The sequence below is a fragment of the Hylaeus anthracinus genome, unplaced genomic scaffold, assembly GCF_026225885.1.
Source record: "Hylaeus anthracinus isolate JK02 unplaced genomic scaffold, UHH_iyHylAnth1.0_haploid 11982, whole genome shotgun sequence".
Lineage (NCBI taxonomy): Eukaryota > Metazoa > Arthropoda > Insecta > Hymenoptera > Colletidae > Hylaeus > Hylaeus anthracinus.
This window is the reverse complement of record NW_026534330.1, coordinates 3,733,673-3,754,881: the sequence shown is the minus strand read 5'-3', so window position 1 is coordinate 3,754,881 and position 21,209 is coordinate 3,733,673. Positions and strand designations below refer to the sequence as shown.

The 21,209-nt window shown below is 43.3% G+C and overlaps 3 protein-coding genes across 6 annotated transcripts; all 3 read left to right on the top strand.

The window, feature by feature from the left end:
* The first annotated feature begins 875 nt into the window (after positions 1–875).
* On the top strand, positions 876–8,579 carry LOC128886463 (inactive ubiquitin carboxyl-terminal hydrolase MINDY-4B). 2 transcript variants are annotated; one of them, XM_054141381.1, is made up of 10 exons: positions 876–2,119; positions 5,312–5,397; positions 5,649–5,866; positions 6,497–6,722; positions 7,092–7,157; positions 7,227–7,297; positions 7,408–7,558; positions 7,617–7,816; positions 7,933–8,085; positions 8,329–8,579. In XM_054141381.1, exons 1-10 carry the CDS (start codon positions 1,990–1,992, stop codon positions 8,372–8,374), a joined length of 1,347 nt encoding a protein of 448 aa, XP_053997356.1. In that variant the 5' UTR covers positions 876–1,989; the 3' UTR covers positions 8,375–8,579. The 2 variants fall into 2 exon arrangements, with proteins under 2 accessions (XP_053997356.1, XP_053997358.1); XM_054141383.1 differs by lacking the exon at positions 876–2,119 and adding an exon at positions 3,946–5,240.
* A 521-nt stretch (positions 8,580–9,100) lies between these two features.
* LOC128886327 (protocadherin-like wing polarity protein stan) lies at positions 9,101–19,092 on the top strand. Its single transcript, XM_054141068.1, has 18 exons — positions 9,101–9,687; positions 11,751–11,861; positions 14,158–14,444; positions 14,547–14,639; positions 14,706–14,813; positions 14,927–15,028; positions 15,115–15,249; positions 15,338–15,532; positions 15,841–15,928; positions 16,005–16,114; positions 16,183–16,329; positions 16,499–16,613; positions 16,695–16,764; positions 16,857–16,967; positions 17,090–17,263; positions 17,559–17,902; positions 18,004–18,275; positions 18,406–19,092. Exons 2-18 carry the CDS (start codon positions 11,798–11,800, stop codon positions 18,493–18,495), a joined length of 2,505 nt encoding a protein of 834 aa, XP_053997043.1. The 5' UTR covers positions 9,101–9,687; positions 11,751–11,797; the 3' UTR covers positions 18,496–19,092.
* Positions 19,093–19,232: 140 nt separating this feature from the next.
* On the top strand, positions 19,233–21,200 carry LOC128886469 (C-type lectin domain family 9 member A). 3 transcript variants are annotated; one of them, XM_054141391.1, is made up of 6 exons: positions 19,233–19,327; positions 19,973–20,052; positions 20,131–20,322; positions 20,420–20,527; positions 20,657–20,948; positions 21,032–21,200. In XM_054141391.1, coding segments are annotated over exons 1-6 (834 nt in total). In that variant the 5' UTR covers positions 19,233–19,325; the 3' UTR covers positions 21,192–21,200. The 3 variants fall into 3 exon arrangements, with proteins under 3 accessions (XP_053997366.1, XP_053997367.1, XP_053997365.1); XM_054141392.1 differs by having other exon boundaries at positions 19,249–19,327; positions 20,028–20,052; XM_054141390.1 differs by lacking the exon at positions 19,233–19,327 and adding an exon at positions 19,401–19,504.
* Positions 21,201–21,209: the final 9 nt, after the last annotated feature.

Genomic DNA, 21,209 nt, shown 5'->3' with positions numbered 1-21,209 from the left:
GGAATACATTCAACGATGAATCAAACTAAACCTTTTGTTTACACATAAACCCCAATGTACCAAAGTTGTAACTTAATACATCGAAGAGTCACGTTTTAATGCGTAGACCTTTAATCTTTCAAGCACGCGTTAATCACGCAGCTATGCACATGTAAATCCAAATATTTCTGTGTACATAAGTATGCACGCAAACGTATGCACTGGGAAGTTCGGTTCGCACTTTCGAAGGCCAAATATGGAGCATCTATTTCGAACAAGCGCGAACTTGAACTTAACCAGCCGACGTAATCTTGATGGTGGCTGCATGATAGCCAGGAAATTGGTAATTATGGACGAGAGCGATAAGATACGCTTTTCGTTGGAAGTTTAACGACTCCCCACCCCCCACGTGGATGGATCTAGGCAAAATTATTCGATACTCGAGGGCAGCTCGCATTGGCGCCGAGTTTGTTTCCTCTACATAGTTGTGTCTAGAAAATTATGCAATTGGGTCGTTAACCTTTACTCTACGGAGATAAAATATACTCTGATAAACGTATGCTCGACATGTTGAATAATACCTCCTACTACATATAACGTACGAGGGCTCTAACACTGTGTTTTAATGTAAAATAATTCATTTCTATTTTTTTCGCGACTGATACTTCATTCAAATTCTTCCTATAGCATTTAACGCCACTTCTTGACCTGGCGACCATGCTTCCTATTTTTACCGTACCTACAGCCCTCGACACGAGATGCAGGCTTTTGTTTTCGATTATCCATTTCCAATGAGAATGCCACGAAACGCGTGCTAACATTGTAAGATCGGTAGCTGCGATAAAATCGCGAAATTGCACACGTGCGAGACGAGCTGCACATGTAAACGCAATCAAATGCATACGAGCATTCGACTGTGTATGCGGGGATAAAAGCATTACTCGACTACCTCGAGAACTTCAGTAAGCATGTAACAACCTTGCGAAGTAACTCGAGTTCCGCAGCATTCGATTGACGGTTGGATGTTAACGATCCTCCTCGTTTCAAGCTATGGTCGATTTTCCTTTGAAGAGTCCAGATAAAATACTTATTCTTCAAGGCATGCATGATGTCTAAGAGAGCTAGTGTTTAGGTGCGGAAATCAATTCTGTGCCGTTCCCTCAGACACACATTGCAAGAGAGCACCGTATAGTCGTAAAATCGAATTTAAAAGCTATCATCTGTGTACGTATAGATTCATTATAATGAAAATCAGTTTGAGGACTCAGTAGGTTGATAGTTTAACGTAAGGAGGTGTCGAATAAATATTTTTCTCAGAGTCATCCTCTTAAACACTCTTTCCTCTATGAATTTCAGGCTCAGAAATGTTCTCTTCTATTTAATCTTCCAAAATGTTTGAAAACCAGTGGTCTACGGTTTCGCTGTAGAGTTGAAGTTTCCAGGCAACGTCGAAGGCGAAAACGTAGGTCTGACGCGCGAAACTTTTTCCCATCGTCCCAATCACGGATTGCCCAAGGTGTTAGGCTAGTATCCTCGAGTTCACGGCTCGATGTTATGCATATACGTATTCCCAGCCTGGTGGGATGGTAGCTCGTGCGCGGCTCGATGAACCGACTCGGCCTAAAGCTGCCGGAATTATTAACTCCTGTCAGTCCAGGTAGCTCGATGCAGCAACGAGCACTTGACTGCCTCTTCTACTTGTTAATACGTCCGAAGAAGACCATCGATCGGCTCCTGGAAGATCGAACGTCGCCCTGAGGACAGCCAGACATCGCGAACCTTCGCAAACCTTTGCAAACTTCGCCAGAGACGCGTGTCCAGTTCCTCTTCGTTCATCCTTGGAATTGTCGAGATTATCTTCACAGATAAAACTTTGAACTTGACGCTTCGGGTCCTTTCGGAGTCATTTGCAATCGTGTGACGAATCTGTCGAAGCAACAGAGTGTTCGTTGAATGATGTCTGCACGTCTGTAGGAACTTGTCATTTTCGTTGAAGAATCAGTTGCTGAGATGGAGGAGCCAGAGGAAACTGAAGAAGGCACCAATTCGAGTTCGAAGACAGCAACGGTGTCGTCGGCATGTGGGAAGAGACACTGCACGGAAATGCGCGCTGAGAAACCGGTGTATCTTCGACAGAAAGGTACGATCGTCACCTGACGCGTGGAGCACGTGTAAATAGAGCTGTAGCGCTTTGCATGACATTTGAAAATTATATGTCCCTTGCAATGCACTTTCGAACTGTGTACTCTCATAGTGTCGAAGCTTGATAGGTATAGTACACCATTGTGTCTTAATCATTTTGTGGAGGACAGTGGAGGAATGGGAGACAAAGTGGGGGAATTTCCTTAATTTGTGTAATTTAATCATTTCCACTGCAGAGTACCTGAAGTTGAATAAATATAATTAAACACACGCATGTAGTAGAGCATATACTTGCTTTTAATTGGACGTTCATCCTCGATGAATACGAAGAAAAATACTTCGATCCTGGATTCCTTATTAAGTGGAAAACCTCTTTAATCACTCCTAGTCGTTAAAACGGTAATTTGCTTTCTTTGGTTTCTAGTTTCTTTGTAAGTAAGACATAATTAGTTAAGCTACAGTACTTTTTCTCCAATGTTCCATTTGGCGTTTACCGAAGTTTATATCTTATCTTCGTTAAGATCCTTTCTGAAGCATTCTGACAAACTATTTTTCATTATTACAATCCAGAGGATACTTTCCTTGTGCAGGAGGACTGAAATAGACTGAGTTTAGGTGCCAAAAAAGGATTTACCATTGAACGTTACCAAATGTCATAGTATTACATTCAGTAGCACACACGTACCACCTAGTTATGATTTTAACAGTATTGAAGTCGAAGGAAGAGTAATCAAAGGAGGTTGTTGGAGTTATTTCGACATCGTCTTTAACTCTAATTTTCCGTTCATCCCCCATTACTAATGCATGGCTAACAAGACATACAGATACCTGGATTTTTCAGAACGTAACGCCATAGATTTTCGTAATTCCGCTTCCTTCAAGAAATTACACTGTGCATTTGTCATATCATACTTAGAGTAGCTCGCTATAATAAATAATCTCCCCTCCTACCTAGAAAATTATTTTATCCCGATTGCCCCAATAACAAAAACGTGTCACATCACTATACTACAATCTGGCTACCAGGCAAGGGTGTCAAACAACTAAATAAATCGATAAACAGATAAATTTCGAGGCCAAGCCAAATTCCACGATCCCTCCAACGAATTTGAGTCGATCGAGGCGGCCAAGACGCTTTTTTTAGGCCCCCCAAGTATAGATGCGCGAATCAGATCGATGATTCGCGGAGAGTAGCAGACTCGCGAGGGGTAAATTAAGCTGCGTTATATCGGTAGGTGTAATCGGCGAATGCAGATGCCTGTTCCGACGCGAATTCGTAATTCGATAGACTCGATTGCACGCGAGCACGCGATTCGTCCTGAGGCGCCGAAGCAATCGAGACGAGCACACCCCCGTTACACATGGGATTGTGTGAGAAATGAATAACCACGTGTTATTCACCGTTAACATGCGTCCAGAGTCTGGAAGAAAGCCTGATAGGATCTTCTAACGCTACCCACATTCCACCATTTTCTTTTTTTTTTTTTCATTGTCTATGAACGAGCGATTCTCGTGTCTGGAAGATATCTGAATTCTACGATGATGGAAAGTTGAAAATAAATTTGAAAAAAATGCTACGAAATTGTGGTTTGTTCTTACAATTAAAGAATGCCACAAAAATTCTTTTATTATTGTAAGTATTTAAGAAAAATGTTGAAACTCGACTTATAAATAGCGAAGTATTAACTTCTTTCCAATTACAAGTTCCCCTCCATTTCTCCCTACCCAGAAGATTGCAAACGATCGTTTGAAGCTCATGGAATATTCGTTCTCACAGCCAAACTAATGCCTCGAAAAAAGAACCTTGCGAAGCAGGACGTGTCAAGGAAGAATTGACTCAGGTACACATACGTGTTTTTTGTTTTTTTTTTTTTTTTCGAAGCTTAGGCTGTCACGCGATCCAGTTTGCAACTGTAAACGGTGCGCAACCGTAGCCACATATAGAGAAACAGTAAAACGGTAAATGAAAAGATGAACACGTTAGAGGGCGAGCGATTACTCCGCGGTGCATCAAATTATTTCGGTCGAAACGGCATTTTCAATTTTCCACTGCGCCAGATTCGGAATTGCGGAAGTGCATTCCGCGTTCAACGGTTCGAGTAATTGTGAAAAAGCCTTGACTCCCATTATTACACTTCGTTCTGAAAATAACGCGTTCCACCCTCGTGGAGGTATGATTTAGTGATTTGAGGAAAATAAATAAACGAAGGCATTTAAAATCAAGCATAAGGCGTTGTGTGATTGTTCATCGCTTGGTAACGGTCCTGGCAACAATTTACACTTCCTTTGCCATTTATGTGTTTTTTAATAGTGTTATCATTAGACCGCGGGATTTATGGCTCAACTACAAAAATCTAGGAACCAGTTCCCTGCATTTCCGTGAAAACTTCGCAATTTATATCCAAACCACCCCCTGCACCTTAAAATATACATCGATCTTCTTACGTGCGACACATCCCGTACTCGATACACCAATCTCGAGGCTCGGCTCGTGCCAAGCGTCGCGTCAACGGCAATTAAGATCCAAGTGGTTCGCCACCTCCCTTTCGAAGAATCGCGCCGTTGTTTCCGGTCTCGACAATGGCAAACGGCGAGATTCCATTACGCCTTGGTATTCCTCGCGTGGCCTGAGACATGTACGGAGACAGACAGACGTTATTGGGGCATGTCTATCCTCCATCCAGCCGAAGTGTCTTCGGACATCCGAAATTGACGCGTTTCGTGCGCTTCAAACTTTCACGGACTTCTCGAGATACGAGGCGCGGATAAGCGGTATATAAAGGGTCTTGGAGTCCTGCACGAATCCCCAATTGATATTCGATAGCTTGCCAGTGTGCATCACCAGGTGACAATAGGCAGAACGTCGCGAGCCTGTCCCCGAGCCACGTGGATGTCCCGCTTCCGTTCCGCCGTTCGCTGTTCGATTTCGACGGCGAACTCGACGCTCGAACGCGAATTCGGTCTTTCTCGACTACAGTGCTTCGATTCGTGGTACCTTGGTTCGGCCTACATGTAGAATCTCGGTATCTTTTGAAGTTGAAGTCCGAGAGAGATGTTACTGTCCGCGAGAGCTGCCAGGTGCGCTGCGCTTATGGGAGAGCCAGATGAACTGTACCCAGGTGGAGAACGTACTCGAGTCTGCACAGTGGGCAATGTCAACGTTAACTCCTCGATGTGTCTTTGATTTCAGAAAAAATTATATACCCGAGGAACACGAGGACGCTGACGAAGACGGCGGTAATTGGCGGCAAACCCATCGACGAGGAAACGTGCATGGTAATTTTGTTTGATCGAGGTCTCTTCTGTGGGGAAATCCTGTCTTTGATGGGTGGGAATTATCTCGTATTTATTTATTCATCGCATATGTCGATGAACGTTGATGGATCGAAGGATTCCTTTTATTTCTGATGACGGACATTAAAATTTCTAGTTAGGATGTCACGATAGGATTTCCCGTGACCTAATATTTTTCAAGCTAAAGATTAACAGTAGAATATCGAACTATTCTTTGCATCTTCGAATGGCAGACTCTGAGGGGTCTTGTTTTCGGAAGCGCCGCTACTCCACCGAAACCAGAATGGGCAAGAACCGGATTAACCTTGCGACCTTATGGCCAGACCTTGGCGTTTGGATTACGATCGCCACGGAACACGACGAGAGGCCTCGTCACGGCGGTTCAGGCCATCATGCTGAAGCACTTTCTGTTCAAGTGCAACAGACAGGAAACCCATACGAACCCAGAGAGGTAAATGTCTTCCACGTTACATTTTCATAGGTACAAATTCATATTTTAGGTGGACTGAAAAGTAATGTCGTTTTTGCAATTTTAAGGCTGTTAAGCCAAAAAGGCTGTTAATAACAAGGGCGATTACATAATCGATTAAAAATAAAAATTTGTTTGAATTTAATGTAAAGGAAACTACATTACTTTCCAGTCTATCTAATACCAATTCTTGAATACCTCACCAAGACGATTTTACTTTATAAAAACAGGAAACTTAATGTCGGACTATCTTAGAAACTCAATTCTTGAGTAATAAATCTCCGAAAGTGTTTAATTACCTTTCGAACTCTTCGAGTAGCTTTAATTCTAGCCCAACAGACCTTGAACTATTTAATTTCATGCTGTTCTCCATCATGCCTGATCCTTAAGGTCTTCTTGATCCCACCCAAAGTTTCTAAACCTCTAAAATTGTCCAATTACTTTTCCTGCCTGTGAATGATTGCTACACTTTCGGTAAATAAAGAAACGCAACAGCTCCGGTGTTAATTATACCGCGCGAGAAACGTGATCGCTATTCAGGTCAGGTTGTCGGAACGGTATCAATGATATCGAGAAGCAATCGAAAGTTCTGACAATTATTTCTGTTGGTAGCCTGCTGAAACCGTCGTACGACAGGCAAATCGATGTCCTGACAGCGGCGATAGCCGAGATCATTTGGCGATGCGCCGGAGGATTCGTCGTGCAAAATACTGGTTGCTCGCCAAATCAAAGTGTCGCAGGAAACGCGAACGTGCCGAGGGCTGTGGTTGCCTTACCTCAGGAGACACCCTATTTGCAGCATAGCGTGCAATACTTCCAGGATGGACTGACTGAGACCGTACGTAAATGCGCTAAGGATAATTAAAGGATCAACTGTTCCACTGGCTTCAACATGCTATTAACACACTGCCCCAGATGATTAGACGATCACCTGCTCGAGTTACCGTGCACCTCGCCATCCAGCACTGAAACCAGTGAAACTTTCGATATATTTTGATTGTTTTTCTCTTCGCTTAATTTTCCATCTCATTAGTACTTGGTTTAGAGGGCCTAATTCAAAACAAGTTTTAATTAACGGCCACTTTCAACGCATTGTTTAATATAATAAGGCGCATCGCTCCATTGTCCACGCATTCTCACAATTTCCTTCCTATGCGTCGCACTTGAAGAACTTATAAATATGTAGCAACGAATAATTTACTTTCAGCTGCACTTGTTCGAGTTCGACTCCCTGGACGATCTCCAAATATTCATCAAAAGATACTTGTACCTGGTAAGACGGCCAGATTACCTTTCCAATTGATTTATAAATAAAAGATTGACGTGTAACATCGAGTTTCAGTTCCAGGATGAGGGTGGTCCTGGTGCTCAGTTGCTGCTGTACAGCGCCATGCTTTCTAGAAACCTTTCGAAGTAAGCACTCGTGTAATTTATCGCTTCGTTAAGAGTACCTTCCAAACGAAATAAAATTCAGAAGTAAAATCACTGTAGAACGTCGATTAAACATTCATTGTCCAATGCAGAATACGAGCTGACCTCGAAGACCCCAGAGCCTCGATACTAAGTGGTTGCCCTGAAGAAGGCCCCACCAGCGTTGTGATGCTTTCCTTAACTGGTCGTGCCTCGCCTCATCTACACAATGGAGTCTTACACGTTGGAGATGAAAATACATACGTAAGTTTCATCATTTCTTTTCTCAGCCTCGTTTCTCAGTTTCCTTGTGACATTCAAGGCCATACCTCAATGGGGCGTCCTCGTGAGGAGCGAGATAGGCTTCTTGGTGCACGAGGGCGATGGCCAAACGACCAAACAACCAGGCTCTCGTCTCAAGACCCCCAGTCTTCCCATTTGGGTCACTCTTTGCCATGGCCACCATGGCGTCCTCTTCAACACCAATCGGGAATTGCTTAGGAATTATCACGCTGAACGTCTGTACGTTCTCTCTTTCTTTGATAAGTTCTTCTTGTAAATATTCCATACACGGGGAAGGAACATGTTCGTAATGCTCGTAATGACTGTTCTGACTGTGATGACTGTTCTTTTGCAAGATTCGACGTTCAGTACTTCACCTGCGGCGGCAGCCATGCTACTTTGACAGTGGACACTAGATCGAACTCAGCAAACGATTCAGAGTTCGAGGGTTCGAGCAAAGAGTGCATGGACATTGCTGCGACCCCGTTGGAGAAGCTTATTCGTTCCAAGTAAGTACCAGTCTTGCATTCAGAATCAGTGTATCGATTAATAACGATTACTGTGTCAATGTGTCAATTCTTTCTGGAGTATTCTTGTTACACATCCTACGATTTCTAGTTCGTTCGCATTAATATGGCTCCAGAATCGTTCTTAAGACGAGTAACTTTATAAACCCAGTTTTGTAAAGTATGTTGCAACAAGCAATCGATCCAGTTGCATGAATAACGGAATGAATAATTGATTTATTGCAGATGGCAAGACGCTTACGTACAGTGGAACGGAACCCCCTTGATGTGAATGCACTATCTCGTTCTATGCGTCTATAACATCGCATAAATGATCAATGTAACTTTGTATTTCACTGTTCGATCGCTGTAGCGCCTCGAGTAACTTTGTAAACGTTTATTTAAAAACGAAAAGGAGTTCTTCCTCGTACCTTCGGCCATTCTCGACGATAACCGAAAATCTGAAGACGAGACTAACTGGAACGACGTCTCCTTGGAAAGTCTCCTTGTAAAAATATAGAAATTCCATAAAAAAAGATCGATAGCGTTCAATCTGTTCGACAAACACCTCTTGACATGCGATCGCGTGAAGTGCGACCAGCTTGAACTCTACGTAACCGGTTGTGCTCTAAATAGACGCATACACGTCCTCCGACAATTTCAATATTTTATTTCTAATTTTCACAAAATTAATTCTACCAATCAGTCAAGGGATAAACCTCGCATTTCTGAAGTCTAAACTCGGCTGGGAGATCCTGCACCTCTCCAACAAAACGATACCAAAGGAACCGATATCCAATCCTCTCAAGAATCAACAAATCCGTCAGTTCTACTCTCACCTGCGTTATTCCTAATTCACCACCACAATTAGGCATAGATATCGCACGCTTCTATCCTCGTACGTCTCCCAATTAAAATCGCCTCAAAGGTTTAAAAACAATGCAACCAGACCCCGTCAGTCTTCCCAGCGAAGGATTTCGGCTTTCACGAGGCCGATGGTGAGGGCAGCGCAGTTGCATGTGCACCCGTGGACACGTACTCGTACAATTTCCTCCTGACGAAAGTAAACACCTGTTCGAAGCAGGGCCAGGAAGGCGCCTCGGTTGGTCGTCGATTCCCCCTACCTAACAATGGTGAACCGACTTCCCGAGTGCCGCTCTACCGCGCACTTTGCTCGTCCGCGTTTCGTAGTGGCGAGTCCTGCTGGCTGAAAGCGGACAGGTGCGTCCTATAGGTTCCTTCGTTGACGAGGTGCACGGGCGTGGGGATCACGAAAAGAAAGAAAACGGAGGAACAGTCGGTTATAAGGACTCGTCTGCCACGGGAACGCGTAAAATAAATATTCAGGGTGCTTGTCGATGGTGTCAGGGTTGCTCTGCGCGATGGGAGCGTCGAAGAAGGGGTTCGTCGCGAGGAAAGGCGGGAAGTGTTCGTTGGAGAAGTTTGATCGTTGCTGATGTCGACGATAGTTTCGTGATCGAGTTGAGTGAATGGTGACGATTTAAGAGGAATATTCAGTGGTTGTTGATACGTGACAAGGACTTGGGGGAACGAGGAGGAACTGGAAGATCGGAGTGCTCTGGAGATCATCGTATGCTTCTTGTGGTAAGCATTTAGACGCGAAGGAGTTATTTTAAATGCATTGAATTTTGGGTTCTTTAGTCTTGATAGAGTAGAAGTAAAGCTTGATAAACAGATAGGAAAACCTTCGACTGTTGGAGGGTGGAGTCGAAGAACGCACTGGTCGAAAACTTGCATCGATTTCGAGGGGTCGCAATTGCACAACAAAGTGACCATGCACCAATACAAGCGCAGTCCTGGGTTCAGCCAGACAGGGTGTATACTCCAGCCATTTTACTGCTGTCATTAGCGGGGCCGTTGCTATCGGTCAAAGTTCGACCCCTCTTCTTCACTCCTCGACATTCCGAGTACTCGGGATTCTATTTGTCCTCGCGCAAACATGGTCCCTTGATGGCACTAAATTTTTGCCGAAAAGGATCTCCATTTCATCTTCTCAGTCCCAATATTTGGTATCAGCAAGCTTTCGCATCAAAGCTGCCAGCTTTCTTAAAGGAACCGGCATTGTTCCACAAGTCAAACGTTGAAAGTCTGTTGGATTCCGTTCCTCCGATCGTGAAAGTACGGCGATACGTTGCAGACGGAACGAAGTGATTCATCAAAACGTTTCTCGAACCACCATTGAATCGTCTGCATCGCGAATCGTGGCCAGGGGGGAGGTCTTTACGCCGGTTGCCCATGGCAGTGCGTTTCAGTTTACGGTCCGTGAATTTGAGGAGTATCGTGGCCCACATAACCGCCGTATCCGGCTCGCGTATCCCGTATAAATCGTTTGGCCCTAGGAATCCTTTTTCCTTCGATTATTTCCGCCTACTCTCCCGCGGCGATTCCTTTTACCGCTTTGTTCCACCCGATAGGAAATCTAATCGGCGACTTTAGCAAGGGTACGGTGATTACACTCTCTTGTGGCGAGGACACGACTTTTGAGCAATGGCTGCCAACTGTTTCAACAGTCTGTCATTTCTGAGACGAGTTATCGTTCGGGTCACAGATCGCCGATCGGTTGGATCTAGATGCGGCGCGAAACGATCCACAGATCTGTTTCACGATTGTTGGCGTGCTTATGACGAGTATGAAGAATCGTGTTGGAGTTCGGAACAATAGGAACGTGGTTCTACTAACTGCAACTAACGTTTACGCCTCTCGTGGTTTGGAAAGAATTCTAAAATGGTCAAAGGAATGGGAAATCCCGTTCCCAGGGTCGATGGGAATTTTTCCGCGATCGAGGAGCTAATTTTCCGCGCTTGGATCAACGTTGGCCTTCTTTGGTTTTGAAGGATCGACAAACTATCGCTCTCGCCACCCCCACCCTCGGTTCGGATGTCGTTCCACGTATCTAGGTTTCACGTAATAAAGTAGTTTCTTCGCATGCTTTCTAACCACGCGTTATGTTTGCCTGTTGCAGGCACAGACGCTCGTTTTTCGACCCGTCACTCGATGATCCAACGTCTATCCGACAAATGTTTGCTCTTGCTTTTGTTGCCAGAGGCCTGCCTTTGTCACGCCACTCGCGAATGCAACCCTATGATATGCGTCACGTGAATTTCTGACGATGCCCTAGTGAACATGTGCTGGACCTCTGGTTAGGACCTTCTGTGTAGGTTTGTGTACTGAGACTGTTGCTTTTCTGTCGAGGATTACTTAATATAAAGTTGTAACAAGTATTAGGCTCTTCATACAGGAAGGTAGTTATTCACACAACCATGTGAACAATACCATAATAGGGTGGTTACATATTCTATATGATTGTACGATTACACAATAATACTGTAGAGTAGTGTCAGATCTAACCCAGACCTAATGATTAAACTACAGATTTTATGCATTTGTGATTCATATTGATATAATAAATAGACATAACCAAAAGGTATGTGCATTTAGCAAATAAAAATATTAGAATCATGCCCTCGATGCAGCCAGTTGCATACATGATTATATAATGATACTGTGTTACTTTGAGTAGTACTACACCTAATGACGCAATGACACATATTTCAGACATTACTTAAGTCAATAAATCTTCTTGGGAAATAAAACAAATTGCCCTTAATCTTCCTTCGTCCTCATAATCGTTTTTCCTCGATTTGCAGATGCATCTGCCGGTGCTGGGACCGGTGAAGGATGTCCTTGGATCGCCATGAGACCCAACATTCTGAGGATCCTGCCAATCCTGTGCTGCACGGCGCATTTACACGGCCAATGTGGGTCCTCCGAGTTTTCTCACGCCATTCATGCGCCTCCTGCCTCCCTTTCGTCCCTTCTATTTCCTGAATTGTCCTGCTGACCCCCTCCCACCTCCGGCATCCCTCTATCCGCTTCAACCGCGACCTTAATCGGCCCCTTCTTCCGTTTCATCGCACGGTTGATCGCGTGCGAACGGTTACGCACAAGAATCGCGAAGAGGAGTTCGGCTCTGACACGGGCCACGAAATTTCCCCACGTTTCCTGGCCTTTCCGTTTCCCTTCGATGCTCCTCGCGACACTTGCAGGCCCAGACCGCCATCGAACCACTTAGAAAGCCGTCATAGTTGCGAAAATCCCGACACACGACTCGAACTCGTCCTCTTTTCTTGTTTTCCTCAAAGGACTCGTGGAAATCAGCCAGCGCGGCAATCGGGTCGCGTTGAGTGCGAAGGAATGGCGATACTTTCGAATGCTCAGCTCGTTGCGTGTTGTGAACCTTTCTTAATCAATTTTTTTTTTACGCCGAGCGGACGAAACGTTGCAATCAAAACATGGCGTTGCGACAGACGTCCTATCGATGGCCCGTAATGTTTCTCCCTGTATTTAATATTCTTTTTTATTTAAATTAATTTCTACGCGCGATCATTGTTCGTTGACGCCGTAACCAGTCCTTATCTCGTTAATTCTTATCTCGCAATTATGTTCGCGGCCAACGGGTTAGACTCGTGTCTCTTTTTCTCGCGACCTTTCGTGACATTCGGACACGTTCTTTATTTTCATAATTTTCCATTTCATCGAAAACGACCAGTGTTTTTCATTTACATGCCAATTAGCTGCTATCTCGTACCGGAAACGTGTCCGTCGTTAAGATAACGCTTAAACGAGCGTTTACTTCGCCTCGCTACTTAGAACCGTGTGAATACGCGTTGCTTCTCGTTGTCGCGTTATACATAGAGTACGGTGAATAAATTAACAATCGAAGAAGACACTTCGTTTAGCCTCGTCACTCCAACCATTCGCGACAACGTATCTTGGCGATAATCCTGGAAAAATCGTGGAGACATCCTGGAGGAATACGTTGAACATAATTGCGCACATTAATTAGAGGTTCTTAGTATAATTTAATTCGAAAATGGAATAGCTAGAATAGCGCGAGACCTCGCAGACGGAACGAGCCGCTACCAATGGCAGCCTCCGAACGCGAACTGTACAGTAGGCATAAATTTCTTCTAATTGGAATTAATACTATCGTTTTCTTCTGGAAAAGTCTTCGACTGCGGTGAAAAAGATTACGAAAGGCAACGCCGGAACGTTGTTGCATCGACGATGTACGCCATGAGCTGGCAGCGGGCGGAATTCCGCTCCAAGGGAGCGCGCACGTCTAACCCTCGTGCACGCGCTCCTGTTAAATAACGCTTGCGTGTGCACGTTTTAGTGGACATGTACAGATTCGTACGTCACGTTTGTGTGAATCTGGATATTTTTGTTTTCTTATCTGCACGACTCATCGCGAACGCTCCGTCGGTCATTAAAATGTAGGTTTCTACCATGTCAAAGGTGGAGGTTAGCCCCAAACGGGAACGAAACGTTATCGCGAGTCGCTCACGTTTCAACTTTAGAAGCTTGACTTTCTATCGAGTAAATTTTATTTTGTTTTTCGAGGCAGAAATTGTTTCCGGTAGTTTTGCTTGGACCTTGTAGGAAATCGTTCTTGTCTTTGAATTTAACGTATAGATCATCGAAGAGTCTGTGCTTGAATTAATTTAGTAGACGAAAATAGTCACAAACGGTACAGTTAAATCGAAAATAACGGAAAATGTGGGCTCCCATGCGCGGAGAATTATGCAGAGGCAACGATCGCTTAAGTGATCAACTAACTCGGTCTTATAACGAACCATTGTCACGAACATCCTTGTCTTGAGAGCGATTTTAAACGTCTTATTACATCTGTAATTGCAAATAATTACAACGGTAATTAGAAACCTTTACCTTTCACTAAATTGAAATTTTATTTGAAAATTGTCCTTCTTCCCAGCAAGTCCGACCTTTACATCTGACTGCCGAAGAGTGGCAAACCGGTTCTGAAAATCACCGGAAACCCCAAAACCACATGTCTCACATGAACGCAACGTCTCGATCCGAATCGTTTGGAACACGATCGCTCGCGACACAAGGAAGCTTAAGAAATAAGAATCGCCGTTCCTTTTATCACTTCCTGCCACCTAAGCTTCTTCCCCCTTTCGACTCCACTTTCTCTCGAACGTGAAATAATCTTGAACACAATAAATAATCGAGTTTGCGATACCGTCACAGTGATCCGTGACGCGCGATGCTTCCTGGAGAACGGTGCCACCGCTGCGCATCTCTTCGTCAGCGAAGACCTGCCTGTCGGTGACACCGCGGGCGTTCTGGGGGTCTTAGGTGACCCTGGACCTCAAGGGGACATCGAGCTCAGGCTCCAGGAGATCGACAGTCCTGTGACATTTGCAGCGTACTCGAAGAACCTGAGTCTGATCAGACCTTTGGACAAGGAGGGCGTTGATGGACCAGCTAGTGTCTACGTGAACGTCATCTGCGAGAGGAAACACACCTTGGACCCTGTGAGTTTTATACAATATTCTTAGCACCGAATATTTTTGGAATTTTCTTGCTGATAGAAAGGAGATGACCCAACAGTCTCAATTATTTGTTTCTGATGCAAGGGGTTCGTCATACCGGTTAATATTCGCGTGACTGACGCCAACGACAATGCCCCGCAGTTCGTGAATGCGCCTTACGTGCTCAACATCTCAGAGGTAAGCGTGTTTTAAGTTGTTTTAGAAAGAACATGAAGAATTAAGGTGAATTTTCGTTGTGTTTAGGTCACTGTAGTTGGTACGAGGGTGCTTCAAGGAGTAAGGGCAGTGGATGCTGATCAGCCAGGACCTTTTTCTACCGTACAGTATGCCGTCCTTCCAGGACCTCATTCGGTACTTGTTTTTATGATTTTAAATATTTTACAATTATTGGTATTTTACTTCTAACTGATTCTTGACACCAGTTTGGAGACATCCTATGTATAGAACACTCCATTTATGCGCAGGACTATTTCGTCTTCGTGAACGCTTTAGAAGGTACTCTGGTTTTGAGAAAGCCATTGGATTACGAAATCCTTGCTAATTTCTCCGTCAATATCCGAGCACAAGTAAATCATCATTTTCATTCAGTTAAAACTTGAAGAATGCACGCACTCGACCTGATGCAGTAAAAAAATTGCTTATCTATTTTCAGGATCAGGGTAACCCGCCCAAATCATCAACCACAACCCTCCACGTGAACGTGATCGACGCCGATGATCAGAATCCTGCCTTCCAAACCGACCAATACAAAATTGTCGTGCCTCGACAGATAAAAACGGTACAACTGGTAGCTTCACCTAATAAAAATGTGTCTTCACAAAGTTTCTCTTGTCAAAAAGTATGTCATCTTTGGATTACAATACATTTCGTTTTAGAGGAGGGTATTAAAAGTGGATCCAGCTCCGATAAAGGCTGTGGATCAAGACGTGGGCATCAACGCTCCAGTTAAATACACGATCCAAGGCGGAATTCTGCCATTCCTCACCCTGAACCCTGAAACCGCCGAGGTCGCCATAACGCGTCCTCTGTACGAGCACGAACTCCTATCTCCAGCGACAATCGTCGTAAAGGCAAGCGTTATTTCATTTATTTCTAAAAATTCGAAACACAACTTGTGATTGAAAATTGAAAATTAATCTCAATATTGATTTTGTACAAAAGATAAACCGTGAACTCTATAGTGAAAAGTTCAAGTAAACACTAGCTTCTGTATAAAATAACCGTGAACGTAACATTAAAGCAAACCCAGCTCGGATGATTTCAATGCACGGTAGTAGTACCAACGGCGAGTTTAAAGGTTAAGGCAAAGCGCAACTGAAGAGTCCTCGATTGCCAAGTGTTGCTTTACATTTTGCATAAATAAATACTCGATCCACAGGCTACACAGGTGGATAATCCAGACAAATACGCTCTTTCAACGATAGTCGTTTCACGCGAGAGCGACTGGAACGTGGAACCCACCGCAGGTGAGCAATTAACCGTCTCGTTTGATCGATTCGAATCTCTGAAATAACTGCGATCAATCAAAACGTTGCAAATTAGGTGGAAGATTGCCTGTCAGATTCGTACGACGAGATCATCAGACGAGCATCCCTGAAAACACACCACCTGGGAGCGTTTTATTAACGACAGGCGTGAACAAAGTGGATTCCGTGAGTTCAAGTCAGAAATAAACTTTTGCCGAACAAACTGGAATAGAAATGATGAGTTCTACATTTAGAATTTAAGGTTTTGGCTGGTTGGGGCGATCGAAGATCTGGAGAGATTCTCCATCACCAATTCTGGCGAACTGATCTTGAAGGGCACCTTGGATTACGAGAGGAGGGTCCAGCACAGCTTCCTGGTCCGCGTCACTGATGGCCATCATGTAAGTTCATTCAATTAAAAATACACTAAGCTGGTAAACAAATCTCTGTTCTCTCAATCGGAGTACAAAGTACACTCGCGTCAGCAAATTTGGTCACGATTCGATTACTTAAAAATTTGGAATTAAAAGGAAATGATCAAGCTGCTAAATGCTTGCTATTATATTTCAGAACGACACGTCGCGAGTGAATGTCTCCGTCGAGGATGTAAACGAATGGGAACCCCGATTTCGACATCCCAGATACGAATTTCACGCTGCAACCTTGAAGGAGGGATCCATTGTTGGTAAGCCACTTTCACCTGCGCGGTTTTCTTCGATGAATTTATCAGTAGAATTGTGACGAACACTGACCGTGAAACTTTCAGGGAAATTGGAGGCTGCTGATGGGGACAGGGACGACAAGGTCAGTTTGTCCCTCAGGGGCCCCGATGCAAGGTACTATAAACATATAGAATGCAAAGAAAATATTTAGAAACACCAGAAATGAGGGTAATAAGAGTATATTAATTACATTAATTGTGTAACAGGTCTTTCGAGATACGTGACAGTGGGGAGTTGATCCTTAGATCATCAGCGAGTATCAATGGGACCTTGGCGCGATTGGTAGCAGTGGCTTCCGACTCAGGACGTCCTCCAAGGTATGTATATAATATGGTTCCTTGTAAAAATCATAGCATTGACTGTATTTTAAATAAAATAGAAGCTTACCTACTTCAAATCGCTACTAATTAAAGTTTCTTGTTGATCATCTCTGTTAAAGATCGAGCATGATCCCAGTGATCGTGCACATACCCAACAGTGGCTCACTACCGGTCGCTGCCAGAGCTGCACCTGCTTGGCTAGGCAGCAGCGTCCTCCTGGTCGCTGTCTTCGGTGCAGTCTTGGGTCTCCTCGGGGTCATTATACTTGTGTTAATTTTGTACATATATAAACAGTAAGTAAAGCAGTAAAATTATCTGAAAAGTTTCATTTTTTCATTAACGATAATCTCCTTTTTTGCACCCAGTGACATCTTCTTCGTCTAATAAACTATATAAACTTCGACTTCCAATAACTTCCAATCACAATGTCTCCAAATCCTACAGTGCTTCTCGTATTGTTTTCCATCTAAGAGTTCAGATTTCCAAGTCGAGAAGCTTTTGTATATTGTAAAGCAGCTCCAAACTTTCTTTTTCAAGCCGAATCTAGTCTTTTTAAATTCGAGCTCCTTTCTTTGAACGTGTTACCAGTAAGAGACCAAAAGCCAGCGGATCTGTAAGCTCTGTTGGAACTGGGTACCGCGAGAAATCGCCTATTCCCTCTGCCCTGAGCTCGACTCCTCAGGTCCTCGGGGCAAATATGCTCCAAGACACCCTGGAAGCCTCCTGCAGGGGCAATCGTTCCGAGGGCGCGCACAGCATCGACGAAAACGACGAGGAGGCTGACGGAAACGATCCTAACGACGACGATCACGTCGACCAAGCAAACGTCGATGATAGCAATCACGGAGAAATGAGAGAGACGACTAACGACGGCGAGGACATCGACAATCCTGTCTTCGGGGCAAGGAACTCTTACAGTGCCACGATTAAAAGTAATTAACTTTCCTATCATTTTCTCAGAGGTACATCGAGGGTTTTCTTTTGGAAAATTTAGAAAACATGACATCTTTTACTGTTTGTTTCTGTAAATCAGGTTTATCGTCGGCTAGACAAGTGCCTTTGTATGCGAGGCATAAAGTAGCTCCAGCTCCAAATCCTCCGGGTTTATCAGCCACGTCGAACATCCCCAACATCGGGGGGTTGGTCCAGAACATGAACGACCTGAGCGCGAAGACTAATTTTAACACAGGCTCTCGCGAATCTTCCAGTTACTCCGCGGATCTTCCAGACTCGTTGGTGCCTGCCTGGCCTGCTTGCTCTGTCTCTCAGAGGGTCAAGAAACTGTCCTGGGACGACGACGATAGGGTAAGTGAATAAAAGGAATAATAATTTTCGATGTGGTCACGATATATCTGAAATGTTTGAAATGGGCCCATTGACGACGTTCGAATGAATTACGTCGAATTCCGTGTTTGAGAAAGTTTTTATTTTGCAGACAGTGGACAGCGTCGAAGTAGCTGCTGAAACGAGATCCAGAAACAGCCAATCGGGGACTGAACGACTCAATCTCACCGTCTACTTCTAATTTATGCGCGAAACGAAAGACTGAAGAACGATTCACTCGTGCATAGCTGCCTTGCGCTACACCGGAGTTTCCCAAACTGTTTTTGATAATGGCACACTTTTTATCGCAGTACATATTTTAATTAGACTTATTGATTATAGTAATTATGACCGTAATACAAGTTACAATTAGACTGAGGATTTTATGAATTTATTTCGTACAGTAATATAGAAAACATACGAAAAATATACATGATGTATGTTAAATATAATCTATTAATTCATATAATAATTTAATGAGTGTACATACGATGTATGGCATGTATTTGTCGTATTAGCTTGTGTGATAAATACGTAAAATTCGCAGTCCAGTTGTAACTTTAAAGAAAAACAGTTTGGGAGGCACCATTGTCATTGCCAGACTCTAAATAAATTTTTAACACTATGTACATATCAAATGTATAGTTGTTTACACGATAGTTGTTTCATTAAAAACGTGCAGAGAATCAAACAGCTCGCAGTATTTCAATCCCTTCGTCTGGACTACAGTCGACGCAAATTCTTCTCAGTCAAAGGGTTAAGGAGACGATGAGTTCCGTTCTACAGAGAGATTTGTTTATTGAAATTAATAATCTGTAGTGAAAACGCTGGCGGTAATTGCATCGTGCGAGGAAGAAAGTGACTAATTTTTTCGAGGAGAGAAAGTGTTCAGTGGAAGGCTACCGATCGGATCTCTTGGTCCGATAGTCTTGCGCGGCTCGCTAACGGAAGCGGATCGACCAGGTGAGAAACGCGAAGGAAGAAACAAAAGTGGAATGATAATAACCGCAACGTCCTTGTTTCACGAGTATTATGTAAGTGAAGTGATATACGGTTGAAAAAAAAAACGATCGTAACATTAACTCGACACTTTAGTTACCGCCCTATTTAAAAAGAATTTACAACTCGTTGACATTAATAATGTTACAAAGTGTATCCAAAAGCTTTGCGTGTTTCTTCGAATTGAGCAGTGTCAATATACAAGCAACAACGTACGTAATAGATTAATTTTAGTAGATATACACTGGAATTAAACATTAATCTTTTAATCACTTTTCGCGATCAAGCAATTGCATTAATTGCATTAAATAATGAAGATAACATAATGTGAATTCCAAACGCTTTAAACTCAGACGATGTTTTTAACAATTGAAAGATAACAACCATGATAATAAATTGTTTGTTAAGATATACATTTATCACCATGATATTTCTAATTATAAACATAATTATCGTAACGAGATAATGACATTCTATTAACGATTAAAATACATTAAAATATATTTAATTAGTCGTATCGATTTCTTATTAAAGATGGTTTGCATGAAGCGACGCGCATTCCTTTGGACTTTCTCAGAGAAAGTTAGAGATAGTATGCTACCAAAGAAATAAAACTAGCATTTAGTGTTTCCTTAATCCGTTCTCATTTTAATGTAATAATAACTGCTCGGCACTTTCAGGTCTACTGTGAAAGATAGAGGATCCGTTTGTTTGTGTCTTTTGCTAATTTTCCAGCTGAACGTCTGCATGGGAATTCCTGGTATGAACAAGGAAAATACTATCATCTTGATGACGTTCGACTACCTTATGACTAACGAGATTTTCAAAACATTGTTAGGCTTGTCAAATGTTTCCACCATCGAAGCAACAGGACCATGGTCTGAAATATTGGAAAATTGGGTCGTTTCTGACTCGAGGTCTTCCCGGGCTTCAAAGGTGATGAAACTGGGCGATAAAGCCTTGACAGTTTCGAGTAAAATATCGTCGCCAAACAAGAGAGAGGTGACGGAAACTGATCTCTATCTACTTGGTAAACTTGTTTCCTACGATAAAACATTTCACGGCTACCAATGTTTGGAATTGGACTATGTAAACAGACTTTGCGAAACTGTGATTTATTCCTGCAGGTGCCATAGAGAAGCTCGTCTACAGAGTAGATTTTCTGGAAAATCGCTTGAGGAGAGCAGAAGAGCTGCTTTATTACGTGATTTCGGGAAATATGAATCAAAAGAAAGGTAAACTCGTTGTTTAACACCTGTTTTCTTTTCATATCTCACATGCAACTCTATAAAGTACTTAATTAATAACGATTAACGTGTAATTTTATTATTTATCTGTTATATCACCTTTTAATTCATTTCTAGAGCCTTGCCCATCGAATTACACGAAGATTGGCGAAAGTTGCTATCACTTTAGCGATCGTGACTTCGACTGGAAGTCATCCGCCAGCCTCTGTCGCGGATTGGGCGGCCATTTGCTCGAATTCGAGACGAACGACGAAAAACGAGATGTGCTGGCTAGTTTGCAAACGAATTCGAAGTTGAAGGGGAAACACTTCTGGACGGGAGGATTGAATCCAGGGCTGTTATGGATTTGGGCGAGCAGCGCGAAGCCAGTTTATCAAAACACGAAGCAAACTGTTCCAGGCGATGGCAGGTAGGCATTCTACTTCATTTAATGTATCAATACTTAATTTACGATTTTATAAAAATAGAAATTATTGTACTTTGTATTCTCAGGTGTCTAAAACTGGCATACAATTCAACATCTAAGATATACGCGTACCGAAGCGATGATTGCGGAGCAAGACATAGGTACGCCTGCAAATTAACGGTAGACGACGAGTCTGCGAATAAAATTGAGAAAACTGCTCGTATGCTGATAAACAGGCAACGCTAAACAACGACTGACTATTAA

What these genes read in the sequence shown, in the direction of transcription:
- LOC128886327 (XM_054141068.1), top strand. Translation starts at nt 11,798, where the DNA reads ATGAGACCCAACATTCTGAGGATCCTGCCAATCCTGTGCTGCACGGCG. An exon ending in GAACGTGGAACCCACCGCAG is followed by an intron (nt 15,929 to 16,004) that starts GTGAGCAATTAA and finishes GTTGCAAATTAG; the next exon opens with GTGGAAGATTGCCTGTCAGA. An exon ending in GCGTCACTGATGGCCATCAT is followed by an intron (nt 16,330 to 16,498) that starts GTAAGTTCATTC and finishes ATTATATTTCAG; the next exon opens with AACGACACGTCGCGAGTGAA.
- LOC128886463 (XM_054141381.1), top strand. Translation starts at nt 1,990, where the DNA reads ATGGAGGAGCCAGAGGAAACTGAAGAAGGCACCAATTCGAGTTCGAAG. An exon ending in AATTATCACGCTGAACGTCT is followed by an intron (nt 7,817 to 7,932) that starts GTACGTTCTCTC and finishes TTCTTTTGCAAG; the next exon opens with ATTCGACGTTCAGTACTTCA. An exon ending in GAGAAGCTTATTCGTTCCAA is followed by an intron (nt 8,086 to 8,328) that starts GTAAGTACCAGT and finishes GATTTATTGCAG; the next exon opens with ATGGCAAGACGCTTACGTAC.
- LOC128886469 (XM_054141390.1), top strand. Translation starts at nt 19,434, where the DNA reads ATGTTACAAAGTGTATCCAAAAGCTTTGCGTGTTTCTTCGAATTGAGC. An exon ending in AACTGATCTCTATCTACTTG is followed by an intron (nt 20,323 to 20,419) that starts GTAAACTTGTTT and finishes TTATTCCTGCAG; the next exon opens with GTGCCATAGAGAAGCTCGTC. An exon ending in ACTGTTCCAGGCGATGGCAG is followed by an intron (nt 20,949 to 21,031) that starts GTAGGCATTCTA and finishes TTGTATTCTCAG; the next exon opens with GTGTCTAAAACTGGCATACA.